The sequence below is a fragment of the Salmo salar genome, chromosome ssa11 (genome assembly GCF_905237065.1).
Source record: "Salmo salar chromosome ssa11, Ssal_v3.1, whole genome shotgun sequence".
Taxonomy (NCBI): domain Eukaryota; kingdom Metazoa; phylum Chordata; class Actinopteri; order Salmoniformes; family Salmonidae; genus Salmo; species Salmo salar.
In genome coordinates this window covers 13,327,822-13,345,000 of record NC_059452.1, presented here as the reverse complement: position 1 = coordinate 13,345,000, position 17,179 = coordinate 13,327,822, and the positions used below count along the sequence as shown (strand labels likewise).

Below are 17,179 nucleotides of genomic sequence, written 5' to 3'. Positions count from 1 at the left end.
TTTCTTTCATTTCTAGATGGAGAAGCCTTATTTTATTTCTACACCCCCACCCTCTCATCCCGTCTCCCGACTCTGAGTGCATAGATAGGAAGGGTTTGGGGAAGTGGGGGGGGGTCTCCTATTTGTCGAGTTGAGAACGCGTCAGTAGCACTCTGCGCTCGGCGCTGTGGATTGTCAAGGCGTGGGGATGGGCCGGGGAAGCACCCTGGCGAAGGGATGGCCCAGGCATGTAGGAAGGCACCTGGAGCCGGCGGCACGGCGAGGCACTGTGTGTAAATACACTGTCAGCCGCTCTCCGGCTGAGTGGCATGAGCAGCCGATTAGCCGCGCTCGCGCCGGTGTTCATGCATAATCTCACAGTTCCACCGTGCTCCCTCCGCCCTTACCTAACCTGTTCTATCTCCACTAATCCACCCTCACTCAGATATACGCTTACCTCGCCTCATCATCACACAGCCAGGCACTGGCCAGCCCCGCCAGCTCAATGTATATGCAATATGTAGTCCCTAGGTCATCTTCAGGTGCTTTGATACGTATCCTCATGTCACAGATTCTCTCTCTCTCTCTCTCTCTCTCTCTCTCTCTCTCTCTCTCTCTCTCTCTCTCTCTCTCTCTCTCTCTCTCTCTCTCTCTCTCTCTCTCTCTCTCTCTCTCTCTGCTACATTGCTATTTGAATCCATCTCAATGGGGCCTGGTGGTCTTGGGCTGTACAGAGACGGCTGGGCGGGGTAGGGAGGCTGGTTAAAGTAGCCTTTCCTTTTTGGAGGCAGCGTTTACTTGTAGCCTTGGAGAGCTGGCTCCATTCGTCAGGCGTCTGGGTCGATGGGGCGTCTCTCTACGATCGATGGCGCGCCTCGGCGATCCCTCGCCTCCATTCTCCCTCGCTTCAATCCCTCGCTCCGGCCAGCAATTGCCCCTTACCCACCTTCCTGCCACACACACACACACACACACACACACACACACACACACACACACACACACACACACACACACACACACACACACACACACACACACACACTAGATTGGAACACACACAGCCGCCCAACCAATTTGTCTGTGCATGTCAAATCACAATAATTAAGCATTATTGATCTCAGATTCAATTAACTTCATTAACGCGGATCATGGCAGCGGCGAAAGGCGAGGGGGTGAAGAAAGAGAGGTATAGGATCTCATCAGAGGGGAGGAGAGGGGAGGGACAGAGACAGGGTATGGTGCCATCTCATATTCTCCACTACCACACTGGCAGTGTCAGCTTAAGGCTACTAACCATTCTCCTTCTAATGATATCATTTAGCAGATAGGCCTACTGCTGTATTGGAGCTAGCTACCTCCCATTATGAACATGGGGTTTGGTGCTATATTTAGCGTCTTTCATTACCAAACATCTAGCTCTTCTTTCCCTTTCCACCTTCACCTCGACACAGAAAAGGTATTCATGGGACCTGCGGGTTTTTGCTCCTCTTCTCCGTTCTAACCAGGCCAAGTAAATGAACTCGGGGGATATTTGATTGGCTACCGCGATGATTCCTTCCTGCTTTTTCCTTGAAGAAATGCTCCCATGACCCAGCCCACGGAAAAAGACTGCTAATAAAGTCTCTCATCTGATAAAATTCATCCCGTGGTCTGTCTGAAACTGCCGTTCAAACCTAAACTGTGCAACTGCTAAAGGCAGACACACACACACACCACAGACACACACACACACACCACAGACACACACACACACGCGCGCACGCATAGTGTGTGTCATACATTCCACAGTTTCGCTCCTAAACAGTACTGTAAACATGCTGTAATAGAGTGCCTGTGTGGATGATTTGCCTGCGGAGTGATTATGTAACGATGATGATCTGTATCCTAGCAGCATACTTCTTGACTAAAATGAACCCTTAGTGTTTGTATTGACTTGTATACAATAATGTCAAGCAGAATTGACCTTTTATGGAAAGAGCTTTTTCAGAATGATTTGCTACTGAGATATCACAGCAGCTGGCTGAATGTATCAAATGGTAGGAAAGAATTAGAAGAGGGAAGACTTGGATTCCTCAGGTTTAGTTTTCCCCTTAAATATCCCCAAATGATATACAGTGCATTAATTGGCACGATATCAGATGGACATGACATATAATGGAAATACATTGGGGGCTCAGAGCTGGATTGTTTGTATATGGAGTCCTTTGATACAGATAAATGTGTTATTTTGAGAAGTAAACTAATCGCTCTGGGTTCTGTGGTCCCAATCCCGAAAGAACACATCTCTCCCCCATTTCAAAGACCCATTCTCAATGGGTCTTCTCTCTTAATATCCCACCGCAAATGAGATCAAACTCTCTTCCTCTCCGCTGCCAATTAATTCAGAGGTTATTTTCACTCGCTCTCCCTTTTTTTTTCTTCCTTCTTTCCACCCATCCCGTTTTCTAATTAAAAGAGCACCTGCGTGGCGGAGAGCGTTTGGCCATGCCTGCACCAGGGCTGAAAACTCAATATTGGAACACACATCCACGGTCACTTTAGGGGCCCTGTGGCCTGGCGCCGGTCCAGAGGCCTGTGAGATGCTCCCTGTGTGGCCTCAGGTTTGAGGTCTTTCCAAGACCTCCCGCCTTCCTCTCTGCCTGTCTTCCCTCCTACCTCCACATCTATTCCGGTCTTTCTCTCTCTCTCTCGCTCTCTCTACTCTCTATGCCTTAGGCTAAAAGCTGAGGTTTAAGTCGTAGTTTTGTGCTGAATGTGTTGCCTCACATTCCATCTCCATATGCCTTTAATGCAAGACACACATAGACACATGTAAATAAAGGAATCATTCACACAATCGCCTCTCTTTCAGTATCTCTTTCATTGTCTTCGTAGGCACACGCACGCGCGCGCACACACGCAATGTTGGTTTTTGTTCTGTCATATTCAGGTCAAGGTTAGTGTTTTGGCTGGTTTGTTCACACTTGAGAGGGAGGTAGGAGGTTCAGTAGAAAAATGACTTGGCATTGGCACAGAGAGAGGTATAATATTTTGGCCTCTCGCTGGGTTTTCAGTTGCACATTTTGATGACATTAAAATCAGTGTTGTAATGGTGTTTTCGGGGGAACTATGCATTTATATTTAGTGCGGTAGCAAAGGTCGCACTGCAGATTTATTGGCTTTGGTGTTAAAATGACCCTCCCCCCATGCCTTCCTTTCTCTGCGTGTGTTTTAATTACATTTAACAGCTTTAAGTCTGGGTTGTATTTTTGAGGAAGGAGATTTCACATGGGTGTTTGGCCTCGATGTGTGTACTGTTCTGACTGCTTCCTGAGCAAAGGCATTCTTCTCTTAAACAGCTGTCGTTTTGGCTGATTCAGAACAGATGGCAGTGTGTGTGTGTGTGTGTGTGTGTGTGTGTGTGTGTGTGCGTGCGTGCGTGCGTGCGCATTGCCTGATCAGGGTTGCCTGTTGAGTTGTGTGTAGTATTGGATTACATATTAAGATATCCCATATTTTGCTGCTCAGTATTCCAATTTTGCTTTTCTGAGCATTGCTGCATCTGTTCACAAAATGGCAGATGTCCATTGTGCATCTAAATGTAAAAGTTTCTATTGTCTACTCTGGGGCTCCCGAGTGGCGCAGCGGTCTAAGGCACTACGTCTCATTGCTAGAGGTGTCACTACAGACGCTGGTTCAATTCCAGACTGTATTACAACCGGCTGTGTTTGAGAGTCCCATAGGGCGGTGCGCAATTGGCCCAGCGTCGTTAGGGTTTGGCCGGGGTAGGCTGTCAATGTAAATAAGAATTTGTTCTTAACTGACTTGCCTGGATAAATATATTTGTATTTTTTAAATACAATAATAGTGTAATTCCTAAGACTTATGTGACAAGTCGTAGACATTCTTCAGAAATGTTGTAACATTTTGAGTAGAAATCATACCAAAATAATTGGCTGTAAGAATACATTTCCTTCTGGTTCAGTAGTTGTTTAACAATGTATTATGTTGTATACATCCTATACACTAGCACACATGAGGTAACCGATTCCAACTTGCTGCATGTTGATGTGTGAGATTGAACATTAAGCAGCCTGCTTGTTCAGTTGAAAGGCTACGGAAGACTGCCTGGAGGCACAGCGTTTTTACTGCAGCGCAACGGCTGGGAGCTGCTGCGTGTTTCAGTGCATCTGTTTATCCCACGGCATCACACTGCCAAAGGCAACAAAATGAGCCCCCTGACAATGACAGAGATTTTACCCTGTGTCTGGGCTGATGCAGTGCTCACACCTTCAGTACCGCTCCGAGATAGAAGTCAGCAGTAACACTAGTGGAGCGTGTTGTGTGACATGGCTGGCAGGTTCTGGAGGAAGCTACCCAATGTCACCAGATATAACTGTACCTTTATGAAGAGGCTGTGGCTTTCCCCACAAAGCTCATATACCGTTTAGTAAATACTTTCCATTCTTTTAAGTGATTGTTTTTTTGCTATAGTGTTAGTGTCCCATTTTGAAGCGGATTTATAGGTTTCTTATAGATAATGTTCTGACTGTTGAGATCATTCATATTCAAGTGACCTTTAGCAGTTGTTAATGTGTGCACCGGCACACCATGGTCAGTGTCATTCTTGCCCTTAGTTTACACACCTGGACAACGAATGATGAACAGCTAGGAATCAGGAACGGTTAGGAGTGTACGGAATTATCCCTAAGTCCCGTCTGTAATCTCTGCTTGTCTTCCCGGCCCACTATTTTCAGACAGCCTCCATCACGAAATAATACATATGCGTATGTGTCTGCACAATGATAGAAAGTGCTTTTTTATTTGTACGTTTCCATCTCACTGCAAGCCACGTTTTTATTGTTTTAAACAGGAGGGATTTGAATATAAATTGAAAGCAAACTGTAAATAATAACTCAACTTTCTCATCTTTTGTAATTGAAGTAAATGTGTTTTGTTCTGAGAGATTTGCCTTTGGAAACGTACATACAATTCATTTTTATTTACAAGTAGGCGAGCCTGTGCCGTGTAATGAGTGAAAAATGCATGCTTAAATGGTGAGTGTGTCTGTTAAGAAATGCATTAGAGGCTGAAGAAGAAGCGTAAGACATATTAATTGACAGACAGGAACTGCTGTCTCGGAGGTTGATACAAGTAATTTATTACTTCAGAAACGAATGCCACCTCCAGAATGTGCTTCATTAATTTCAAATTTAGTTTTAATTTCAAGCTGTTGCCCCTTGAGAAGAATAAGGTGGCAAGTTGTGTTTGAAGATCCATTTCCTCTCCCTCTTCTCTCGCCGTCTTTCTCATTCTCTGCGGTAAAGAACAAGGGGTGGGAGGGAGCGAGGGAGGGAGGGAGGGAGGCTGGAACTTTATTCCATTTGGAAAGCAATGTAAATGCAACGGGGAAGTTGAAATGGAATTACAGCAACAGTTTATGATATGAAGTAGTCTCGTCTGTGATTGCTTTGTTTTTCTGATATGGGAAGAGCATTCTTGTATTTCTATCAGCTGTCTGATATGCAAGACATCGCAAGAATGCCAAATTGGAGATCTTCATCATTAGACATGGTGTACTGTGGCAATAACAATCCTCTCTCTGTTTCTCTCTCTGTTTCCTCAGCGTATGCCCCTGAGGATGAGAAGGAGGCTGCCCTGCTCGATGAGGACCTGGAGGGGGAGGACTCTGCCGGGGAGGAGGAGCCTGCGGTCAAGTACATGTGCCAAGACAAGGACTTCCTTATCAATGACCGGCCTGGTTTCCACGACTCCCCCGTGGCCGATTTCTCCGGCCATGAGTTGGACAATGAGTCTCACCTGAGTGAGTCCAGTGACCGCATGTCAGACTTTGAGAGTGCCTCTCTCAAAAATGAGGAGGAGGTCGCGAAGGTGCCACTAACGCCCTTGTCGCCATCTTCCTCTGTCATGATGGCCACCAGCACAGCTATAGCCACGGAGGACGGCGCCACCACCGGGCCAGACAGCCTGGAGCAGATGAAGGCCATCTACACCAGCTTCCTGACCAACTCTTACTGGTCGTCTCTGAACCTCAACCTCACCCAGCCGCCAGCGGTGGAGAAACCACCACGCAGCCACAGCAGCAGCAGCAGTAGCAGTAGCAGCAGTTGTGGCAGCAATGGCAATGGTTACGACTGGCACCAGTCCGCCGTGGCCAAGACCCTCCAGCAGGTCTCTCAGAACCAGAACCGGCTCAACCACCAAGCAGCGGAGCAAAACAACCTATTCAGCACCGTGCAGCTCTACCGTCAGAGCACAAAGCTCTACGGCTCCATCTTCACAGGTGCCAGTAAGTTCCGCTGCAAGGACTGCAGTGCTGCCTACGACACGCTGGTGGGGCTGACCGTACACATGAATGAGACAGGCCACTACCGCGATGACAACCACGAGACAGACAGCGAGGGCACCAAGCGTTGGTCCAAGCCACGTAAACGATCCCTCCTGGAGATGGAAGGGAAAGAAGATGCTCAGAAGGTCCTGAAGTGTATGTACTGTGGACATTCCTTTGAGTCTCTGCAGGACCTCAGTGTCCACATGATTAAGACAAAACACTACCAGAAAGTGCCTCTGAAGGAGCCAGTGACTCCTGTGGCAGCCAAGATCATCTCCTCCGCCCGGAAGAGAGCCCCCATCGAGCTCGACCTCCCCAGCTCCCCAGACTCCAATGGTGGCACCCCCAAACCCTCCCTAAATGACCCTTATGACCCCCTCCAGAAGGCATCCAACCCCTACATCACCCCAAACAACCGTTACGGACACCAGAATGGAGCCAGTTATGCATGGCAGTTCGAGTCCAGGAAGTCTCAGATCCTGAAATGCATGGAATGTGGCAGCTCCCACGATACACTTCAGGAGCTAACAGCACACATGATGGTGACCGGTCACTTCATCAAGGTCACAAACTCTGCCATTAAGAAAGTCAAGCCCATCATGGAGTCTCCCCCAACACCCATCCCCATCATCTCTGCTGGTGAGGAGAAATTCCAGTCTGTGCCACTGGCAGCCACAGCATTCTCCCCACCTCCTCCACCTATACCTCCTCCCTCTGGTATTTCCCCTGCCATGGCTGTGGAGATTAAGAAGGAGGAGAAGGAAGAGGAATGTATGAAGGAAACCACTAACAGCAGCAAAGACAAGAAGACCGGAGATGACGAGACAGAGGAGAAATTCGATATCTCCTCCAAATACTCTTACTTAACAGAGGAGGATTTGGAGGAGAGCCCTAAGGCAGGGTTTGACATCCTCAAGTCCTTGGAGAACACAGTGACATCAGCCATCAACAAAGCACAGAACGGTGCTCCCAGCTGGGGGGGCTACCCCAGCATCCATGCTGCATACCAGCTGCCCAACATCATGAAGCTCTCACTGGCCAACTCAGGGAAGAGCTCAGCCCTGAAGTACATGTTCCCTGGAGGAGAGACCCTTTTCCAAAATGCCAAAAACCAACCTCTGATCTCCCCGCCCAGCCGTCAGACCTCTCCTCTCCCCAAAAACAACTTCCACGCCATGGAGGAGCTGGTGAAGAAGGTGACTGAGAAAGTAGCCAAGGTTGAGGAGAAGATGCGGGAGCCCAGTATAAGGGCGTCCCCAATGAGACAAGCCACACCCTCCCCCTGCAGCAGCGAGGCAGGGGAGTCAGCCAGAGGGGAGTCCCCCAAAGAGAGGAGAGGGTCTAAAACCCCCTGAGCGCATCAGAGGAGGCAGCCACAAAGACTCTAACGGTGACGCCAATATGAAGGAGTCGCTGGAGAATGGGATGGAGTCTGCTGTCAAATCCCCCATCTCTGCCTTGTGTGGCGGCACAGCCATTATTACAGACCACCCGCCAGAGCAGCCCTTTGTCAATCCTCTAAGTGCGCTTCAGTCCGTAATGAACGTCCACCTGGGTAAGGCAGCCAAGCCTGCTCTGCCGTCCCTGGACCCCATGAGCATGCTCTTCAAGATGAGCAACAGCCTGGCAGAGAAGGCCGCGGTCGCCGCTTCCACCCCAGCTCAGACCAAAAAAAACAATGAGCACTTGGACCGCTACTTCTACCACGTCAACAACGACCAGCCAATAGACCTGACCAAAGGCAAGAATGAAAAGAGTAGCTCCCTGGGTTCAGCTGCCCTGTCGTCATCCACATCAACACCCTCCTCGGGCTCCCCCTCCTCCACAGCCACCATGGCCAAGGCCTCGTCTGCTGTGGCCTCATTCATGTCCAACTCCCCGCTGCGTGAGAACGCCCTGTCTGACATATCAGACATGCTGAGAAACCTCACAGAGAGTCAAGCTTCCAAGTCCTCCACGCCCACCAGCCTGTCGGAAAGGTCTGACATCGAGGGTTCCACTCAAGAGGAGCTAGAGGAGATCTCTCCAGCCCAGAAACGCAAGGGCCGGCAGTCCAACTGGAACCCCCAGCACCTGCTCATCCTACAGGCCCAGTTTACTGCCAGCCTCCGGCAGACTGGCGATGGGAAGTACGTGATGTCAGACCTGAGCCCCCAGGAGAGGATGCACATCTCCCGTTTCACAGGCCTCTCCATGACGACCATCAGCCACTGGCTGGCCAACGTCAAGTACCAGCTGAGGAGAACCGGAGGGACTAAGTTCTTAAAAAACCTGGACTCAGGCCACCCAGTGTTCTTCTGCAGCGACTGTGCTTCTCAGATTCGTTCCCCCTCCACCTACGTCAGCCACTTGGAGTCTCACCTGGGCTTCAGACTCAGAGACCTGGCCAAACTGTCTGGAGAACAGCTTGTCAGCCAGATCTCACGTCACACCAAAAGCCTGTCCGAAAAACTGCTCTCCAACCACTCCCACTCCCACTCCAACCCTCACTCCCTCTCCCACGCCCACTCCCCGTCTCCCTCCCCTGACGAGGACGGTAGCAGCACCTCGTATCAGTGCAAGCTCTGCAACCGGACTTTTGCAAGCAAGCACGCGGTCAAGCTCCACCTGAGCAAGACCCATGGGAAATCCCCAGAGGACCACCTTATGTATGTGTGTGAGCTAGAGAAACAGTAGCACTAAGCTGTGGACATGCTGCACTCTCTCTCCCGTTCTCTCTTGGTCCATCTTTAGCCTTTCACAGACATTTCTTTAAAAAAAAAGGACTAAAAACTATTAAGTGATGAAACTGCACAACGATGCCGCGGAACTACTGTTTAGTTTCGGGACATGGTTTCTGATTTTCTTTAAAGCGAGACTCACTCTGGCCCAAGAAGCTTTTGTGTGTTTATGCTCTCCTTTTTTGAAAAGACGGTCATTTTCTAAATGTGCAGTGTTGAAGAAAGAGGTGCTGTTGTCACTGATAAAACAAATGAAGGTTGAACAATATTTTAAAATGAAGTGGTATGTATTTGAAAGTTGTGTAAATTGGATTTGATTTCTTTATATTTTGGCATCCGTGAGATGCGATAAGCTGCATGCATAAATTAAACAGTTTAGTTAAACATTTGGTAACTAAATCTGGTGCACTTTTCTTTTTTCTCTCTCTTTCCCTCTCTTTTTGTTAATGTGATCTTTATGTGCTGATGTCAGCATCTGAAATTTAACCCTCTGAGTACGGCCAATCACTTCTACCCGAATGATCCAAAACCCTTCTCAAAACAAACTATTTTAGATTGGAATTGACCAAGCTATTGTGTGGTTGGTAAGCTGCACAATGAAAGTACTATATATCCCTGTCCAACATCCAGTCTCTAAAGATGCATTGTATGTGATGCAAAATCTCAATCTGAAGTCGTTTACTTTGTTTAATCAGGGACCTTTATGAATTCAGGTCTGTGTAGAAAAAAAAAATGTATATAAAAACATATATACTAATTCCTGTCTAAATTATGCATAATTTGTATATTTTTAATTTAAGAGGAGTATGACTATCTACTGGTGCACAATATATGAAGACATTAATGAAATTGTTTTGCACAATAGTTTTATAAATATGTTATTTAATCAAATGATATGAAAATAAGAGGAACAAAATTACCCAGAAATCTTTTATTTCCACCCCGCGCTCAAAGGGTTAAACCTCTAGTACAAGACAGTACATGTGCCGGTATTTGAACATTAAAAGATAAAAGGTTGTACAAAAGATGTTACTTTATGAAGTAATGAAGAATTCCACATGTATCCTCTCATTTATAAGCACTCTTGGTTGTTGTTTCATATCGTAGAATGCCTTTGGATTGGTATTTCTTTTCTTTTTTTCTGTCTAATTACTCTCCCACAATTCCGCACTGCAGCTTTATCTTTTGGGGATATGAAAGGTAACCATAGTTACCTCACCTCTGATTGACAGTTCTGCTACATTTTTGGCAGTTAATTTGCTGAAGTAACTGACAGCTGCCAGTGTAAGGAAATCTTAGGTGTAAAATATTGGCATGTAAACAGCACAGACACTGTTATGCATTCTGTGCCGTGTTTTTTTGTTGTTGTTGTTGACAATGAAGCACCCATTATATGACTTCATATAACCTTTTTTTCTACTGCAGCATTAAAAGGAAACCGTTTTTGCAATAACACTGTGTGTCGTGGCTCACGATTATGTAGGTGCTGTGCGTTTTCTAATGAGCACATTAAACTGAAAATTGTTTCTGGCGGTGATGAGTTCCAGACGAGTTTACAGTGAGTGGCAGGGCCCAGCAGAAGATGAAAGCTGTCACACCATCACCCTGTGTGTTTCCACAAAGCCCTGCCTGGAGCAGGAATAGCCTATGGGCCATATCAGGGGCCACTATGGGGAGCCTCAGAGACAGACACCACCCAAGCACTATAGTGCTGGCACCAGTATCACATGTCCATCAAGTGTGTGTATCAGTCATACATGTTCCTTTCTGCGATCGTCTCCATTTGATTGTGTTGGGCTACATAGGAAACAGGAAATAGAAACCACATACTGAACAGCAGGTAACTCGTAGCTGTGTGGCATCTCCATTCACAAACACAACAATATGTGAACTGAGATATGCCCTTCCCCCTCCATCTCGATGACTTGATGTAGCAGATAATTGCATAAACCCTGGCACTAGCTGTCTCATTTTCACCATTTTATTCCCTGCTCTGTAATTAACCCAGACTTCCATTTTGTGTGTACAGTAGATACAAAAAAAGAGAGGGGAGGCCGTTGTTTAAGCCTCATGGAGGATGACAACAATGCAGCAATGATGAGCTCATGGCTTTCAAGTCCTCAGCTATACGCAACAACAATTAAATGCAGTCTATCCGGACAGTTAGTTGGTTACAGATACTAGGCCCATTGCCTCTCCGTGAATCAGGCCATTCGCTCACAATAGAGGAGGTGGAGAAGGAGGGATGGAGGATTGTTTCTCAACTTCATCTTTTGTCCTCATGGTCTGTTTTCTTCTTTTAGCTGCTGAATATGTTTTGCGTCAGGTCCTGTCACCAAAACCACCTCGCAGATAAACTCCGACACACAGTTATAGACCAACAACCACACACACACACACCCACACACACTTCAGCTGCCAGGTAGAGGGACTTCATCCGTGGTGACAAGGTGCCGCTGTATGTGAAAATGTCAGCCTTCACAGCCGTGCCTGACGTCTGGCGCCGTATTTAAGGCTCTCATTAGTCGCAAAAGAAAATATGCGTGAAATTGAAGTGCAAGGAAAGCATTTTCTCTCCCCTCTCACATCCAGGGAGCTCAGAGTAGGCTGGGCTTATTAAGGTTCAAAACAGGCGTGCAGGAGACAATGTGTAGCCTGAAGGCACACACACACACACACACTCACACTTATTCACTATGTATTCCCCACAATCCCTCAGACTACAGGCTTCATGTCTACAGATAGATGTGTGGATGTACTCAGTTTAAAATGAGCATCAAAAGAACAAATGGTCACGTGTGCAGGATTTTGGATAAAATGACTTTTTACGTGGTGTAAGTGCTATGCAAAATATGAAGAGGAAATATCCATGTTAGATGAAAGGAATGCACTGGCTCAAATATGCTATGGAGACTAACATCTTACTTGCATTTTGGATATGTTCCTACGTGCTAGCACGTTACTGCCGCGTTGTAACCAACACAACGTAAACGTCAACATCCTCCCGGGAGGAGCGTACAGCACAACACAGCCGATGTGCGACTTTAAGCTGCTCAGACTTGATCCTTAATGTAGCTGCAGTGTACTGCAGATTGAGATAGCTTCATCAGGTGTAATGTAATACGCCCTCAATGGATCCACACTGCACAATGGAGCCACACTGCATAACACAGACAAAGCTCTACAACAGACAAACGCACACGTCTACAAGTACGACGTGATTCTCCTTCCCAGCTAGCAATTCACTGTTCTTCTGAGGATGCTTTTAGGTCCTTCAAGGTTATGAATACTGCTGCCTTCATTTCATTTGTTCTATTGAGTGTTCCCGAAAAATGTACTACAAAAGCGTTCCATGTAGTGAAGCCACATTTTCAGAAGTAATTCCTTAGACATTGATGAGGGGGGAAAATCATTCTGATTAAGACGTGTGTCACGCCCCAGTGTTAGGCTATAGTGATTTAAAATGATAAGAAAATGCAAACACAGGCGTTTAGGTTGCACACAAAAGTACACATACACATGGCGTGAAATATGCTGTCCAGCAGGCTCATGGAATCGCACACACACACACACACACCCGATAGGCCTGGATTTATTCTCCACTGTTGACCCCATGTTGCACAATGTCTGGAGAGGCCTTTGAGCTTGAAGGGACTTCTTTAACCTGTGTTATTTACATGCCTAATAATTCACTTCTCCAACAACACCTTCACCTTGGAAGCAGTCCCATTAGACATGCTAATTTAAGGAGGACCTGTAAATTCTCTAACACAAAAAAAATACTAATGTGAAAAATACTGGCATGCGTCTAAATCACGGGTGTGTCCCGCTGACCTGTCCGTTACCCCAGCCTGCAGAGAGAGGGAGGGAGAGAGGGTGGGGGGGGGGGGAGAGACAGAGGAAAGGAGGAAGAGTGGAGCGGCGGCTTGTAATGCACCACCGTAGATCTTCCGGCCGTCACGTTACCAAAGTATCTTAAAATAACGTGTGTGATGAATGTGCAATTTCCTTAATTTACGTGGCTGTGGTGTGCTCAGGGCTACACGCGGGATGGAAATCTTAAATGGGGCTTGAACAGCACTCCTCACAACAAGAAATCAATATGCCATGCAGCTTAGGGGAACTATCTGCTCTGGCCAAGGAGCATGGGGGGTAATTTCCTCTAAACGCCACAAACACTGTTCCCACTTCCCCACCACACAAAAAAGAATCACACACACACACACGGAGAAACGTATGCTATGTGTGTGTGGTTTCAATAGAATAATGACACCTGTGTTCTTTACTGCAGAAGAGGGGACAAACGTAACCTCTCCATAACAACAAAGACCATAAAGATTTGCAGCAGCAATGCCATATGCCATATTACACCGCGGATCACCTTAGATAAGACAGAAATGGCTCTCAGGACTCACTTACGCCTACGTGACACATATAGGCCTACATAGAATTACATGCACTTAGGCCTACAGTCATAAGCACCTGCAGTGCACACACACACACATACAAGCAAACACTCAGACAAAGTGGCAAATTATAGTATTGTTTGGCATACTGTCTTCACAGAACAGGAATAGTTTCATGGCTGAAAATGTTCAGTATTTGCAAAGGCTTTATTTATCTATTTATCAATTTGAATTTGCCTTGGTAACAACGTCATTCCAGCATGTATTTGAAACATGAGGAAATGGAGACCCCAGGGACATACTGAAATTGTGCATTTCTACTGCTGTCATCATAGCCACAGTACTGTCCTCATGACACTGGTCATGCTCTTTACTTACCCATCTGCCTGGTGGAAGTTGACGGGTTTATGATGGCCACTGGAACCGGAAGGAACAGCTCTGGTTGAGTTGTTGCATGGTGTAGAGACTGCTGTCTAATGGAGTTTGATGGAAATGCAGTAAGCTCGCTAGCCAGGCTTGTTTCAGTAATGTACCTATTGCATTTTTTCCTCAAAGCTTAATTTGACTCGGTTAGCAAGCTAGCTAGCTTGCTCAGCTGGTTAGCATCAGTTAGCTAGCTAGCTAAGTAAGTGTCGAGGGGTGCCTATCCTAACTTCAACTTCCTTAACTTTGATCAACTATAACTATATGAATGTGCATAAATTAGCATTAAATAACTCACCAACAGTAACTCTTGAACCGTTCAAGCTAGACACCAAACCAACTTTCACATGTTCAGGCTATCCTAACTTCAAATTCTTTAAAACTATAATCAACTATAACTATATAAATTGGCATACATTTGCATAAAATAACCCACCAACAGTATTGAACCATTAATGTTAGAGGCCACAAACCAACTTTCAAATGTTCACGCTATCCTTACTTTAAATTCTTTAAAACGTTTATCAACAATAACTATATAAATTAGCAAAAATGTGTATATAATAACCCACCAACAGCTATTCTATCCTATCAATCAATAGATCCTTCACAAGCTAGAAAGGACACCACATTTTCTTTAGGAAATGTACTTTTCTAGTTAATTATTACATTCAAGACACTTTTGTACTATAACCATGATAAACACCAGACAAATGTAACCCAAACCATGCCGTCTACCAGTGAGCTGGGAAGATACCCGAAGGTACGTTTTCATTATTTCTGATAATACAGATAATAATTAAATGGTAACATAAATGTAGCCAGTGGTGTATATTGTGTTGGCACTGCCATAGCACACATTGGTAAAGGGGATGAGCAATTATGATATCTATAGTGAGAATACTCTATGAAAGTGACGCTGTTCAAAGTATGTCATACCTCCGGGTCATGTCCCATAATCACTTGACTAGACTTCAAGATTATATCATCAAATATATCACAGAAACAAGGTAATTTAAGAGATATACTGCATATATACAATCATACACGTAATTGTGTATTGACTTAGTGATGCCCGATGCCTTTTATGACGATCAACAAGTAAGACACATTGCTGAAAGATAGAAAAGTCTAATTTGGCCTATATCTCCTAACCTGCTGCTTTGATAGCAAGCCAGAGCGTGCCTGCTCAAGCTGAGGACTTACAGGATGGTAAGAACCCGTCAGTTACAGGCCGTTTGATGTGTTTTATATTAGATTACGCTGATTGTTTTTGCTGAATATTACCTGCCATAACTTTTTTTTATACAAAAAAAATGTTTGTTTGTAGACCGGTGAGCTGTCAAAAGATTTGTAGTTCATGTGTGTAGTTCTAGACATTGACGATGCAAATTTGAGGCTCATTCTTAGCCTACAAAACAAGGACTACGGAAGTAAAATTGACATGTCACTTGCACATTGTACAGAATAGAATAGAACATAACTTTATTGTCCATAACGTAGCCGATAACGGAAATGTGTTTTCTGCTCCATTTTCAAGACATCACACATCACGGTATACAGTTGAGATGAGCACAGGGTCAAACTGCAGGGCAGCACCCCTGGATGAAAAGCAAGTTGTGGGGTTAGGGGCCTTGCTCAAGGGCCCAACTGTAGGGGAATGTCTTTAGGATGTGAACCCAGTAGCCCTCCAGTTGCTAGACCAATTCCCCCTTATTTTTCCAGCACCTGGTCTGGGAATTGAAACGGCCATCTTTCCAGCTCCTTACCGCCCCGAGTAGGCTATTATAAGGTGCTATAATTGTATTAAAGCATTATATGTGTATGCCTCATAGAAAGTGCTACCAAAAACAACACAATATGGAGTAGGTATAGTTTAGCAACACTTTGCTGTTCCTTGTCCGTTAGCCACAGTAATAGACCTAGGGGTGGAGGTTAAAACCCTATCAAACAAGACTATCCCTTTCACATTGTCACCGAAGTGTCAAGCGGTGTTCTCCCACAGTCCTCCTGTCTAGTTACACAAACACGGTCCTGGTTTGGCTGACCTGTCACTCACCCCCGTGAACCCTACACAGGGTCAGCTAATGGCTGCAGGCTGCCACCCTACCAAGAGTAGGGGACAGAAGAGCTCCAACTGAACTGATAGCTGATATCTGTTCCCAGGCAAGCCTTTAGATCTTTTCAAGTCCCAGGAAATACATGACCAGTCCCTAACTCACACCTCTCATGGATCTTGTTAGGACAACACAATCAACAGAATCACCTCTTTGAACCTTCAAATGCTTGCTTTTCCCCTTGAAGTGTTGTAAGACAATATTGGTGGCTGAGTTCAAACTTTATCCCTTGCTAAATATAATATTTTCAGTTCCAGAAAGATGACATCTGGCCCTAGCCTATACAGTGAGGGAAAAAAGTATTTGATCCCCTGCTGATTTTGTACCTTTGCCCAGACAAAGAAATCATCAGTCTATAATTTTAATGGTAGGTTTATGTGAACAGCGAGAGACAGAATAACAACCACAAAATCCAGAAAAACGCATGTCAAAAATGTTCTAAATTGATTTGCATTTTAATGAGGGAAATAAGTATTTGACCCCTCTGCAAAACATGACTTAGTACTTGGTGGCAAAACCCTTGTTGGCAATCACAGAGGTCAGACGTTTCTTGTAGTTGGCCACCAGGTTTGCACACATCTCAGGAGGGATTTTGTCCCACTCCTCTTTGCAGATCTTCTCCAAGTCATTAAGGTTTCGAGGCTGATGTTTGGTAACTCGAACCTTCAGCTCCCTCCACAGATTTTCTATGGGATTAAGGTCTGGAGACTGGCTAGGCCACTCCAGGACCTTAATGTGCTTCTTCTTGAGACACTTCTTTGTTGCCTTGGCCGTGTGTTTTGGGTCATTGTCATGTTGGAATTCCCATCCACGACCCATTTTCAATGCCCTGGCTGAGGGAAGGAGGTTCTCACCCAAGATTTGACGGTATATGGCCCCGTCCATCGTCCCTTTGATGCGGTGAAGTTGTCCTGTCCTCTTAGCAGAAAAACACCCCCAAAGCATAATGTTTCCACCTCCATGTTTGACATTGGGGATGGTGATCTTGGGGTCATAAGCAGAATTCCTCCTCCTCCAAACACGGCGAGTTGAGTTGATGCCAAAGAGCTCCATTTTGGTCTCATCTGACCACAACACTTTCACCCAGTTGTCCTCTGAATCTTTCAGATGTTCATTGGCAAACTTCAGACGGGCATGTATTTGTGTTTTCTTGAGGAGGGGGACCTTGCGGGCACTGCAGGATTTCAGTCCTTCATGGCG

The 17,179-nt window shown here is 45.8% G+C and overlaps 1 protein-coding gene across 1 annotated transcript in view; it reads left to right on the top strand.

Annotated features, from left to right (window-relative positions):
• The window catches only part of LOC106562036 (teashirt homolog 3-like), a 37,506-nt gene extending 27,018 nt beyond the window's left edge, over positions 1-10,488 (top strand). The window contains 2 exon segments of the mRNA XM_014126559.2: positions 5,588-7,662; positions 7,664-10,488. Coding sequence (XP_013982034.1) covers positions 5,588-7,662; positions 7,664-8,989 — 3,401 coding nt within the window. The 3' untranslated portion in view covers positions 8,990-10,488.
• The last annotated feature ends 6,691 nt before the right edge of the window (positions 10,489-17,179 follow it).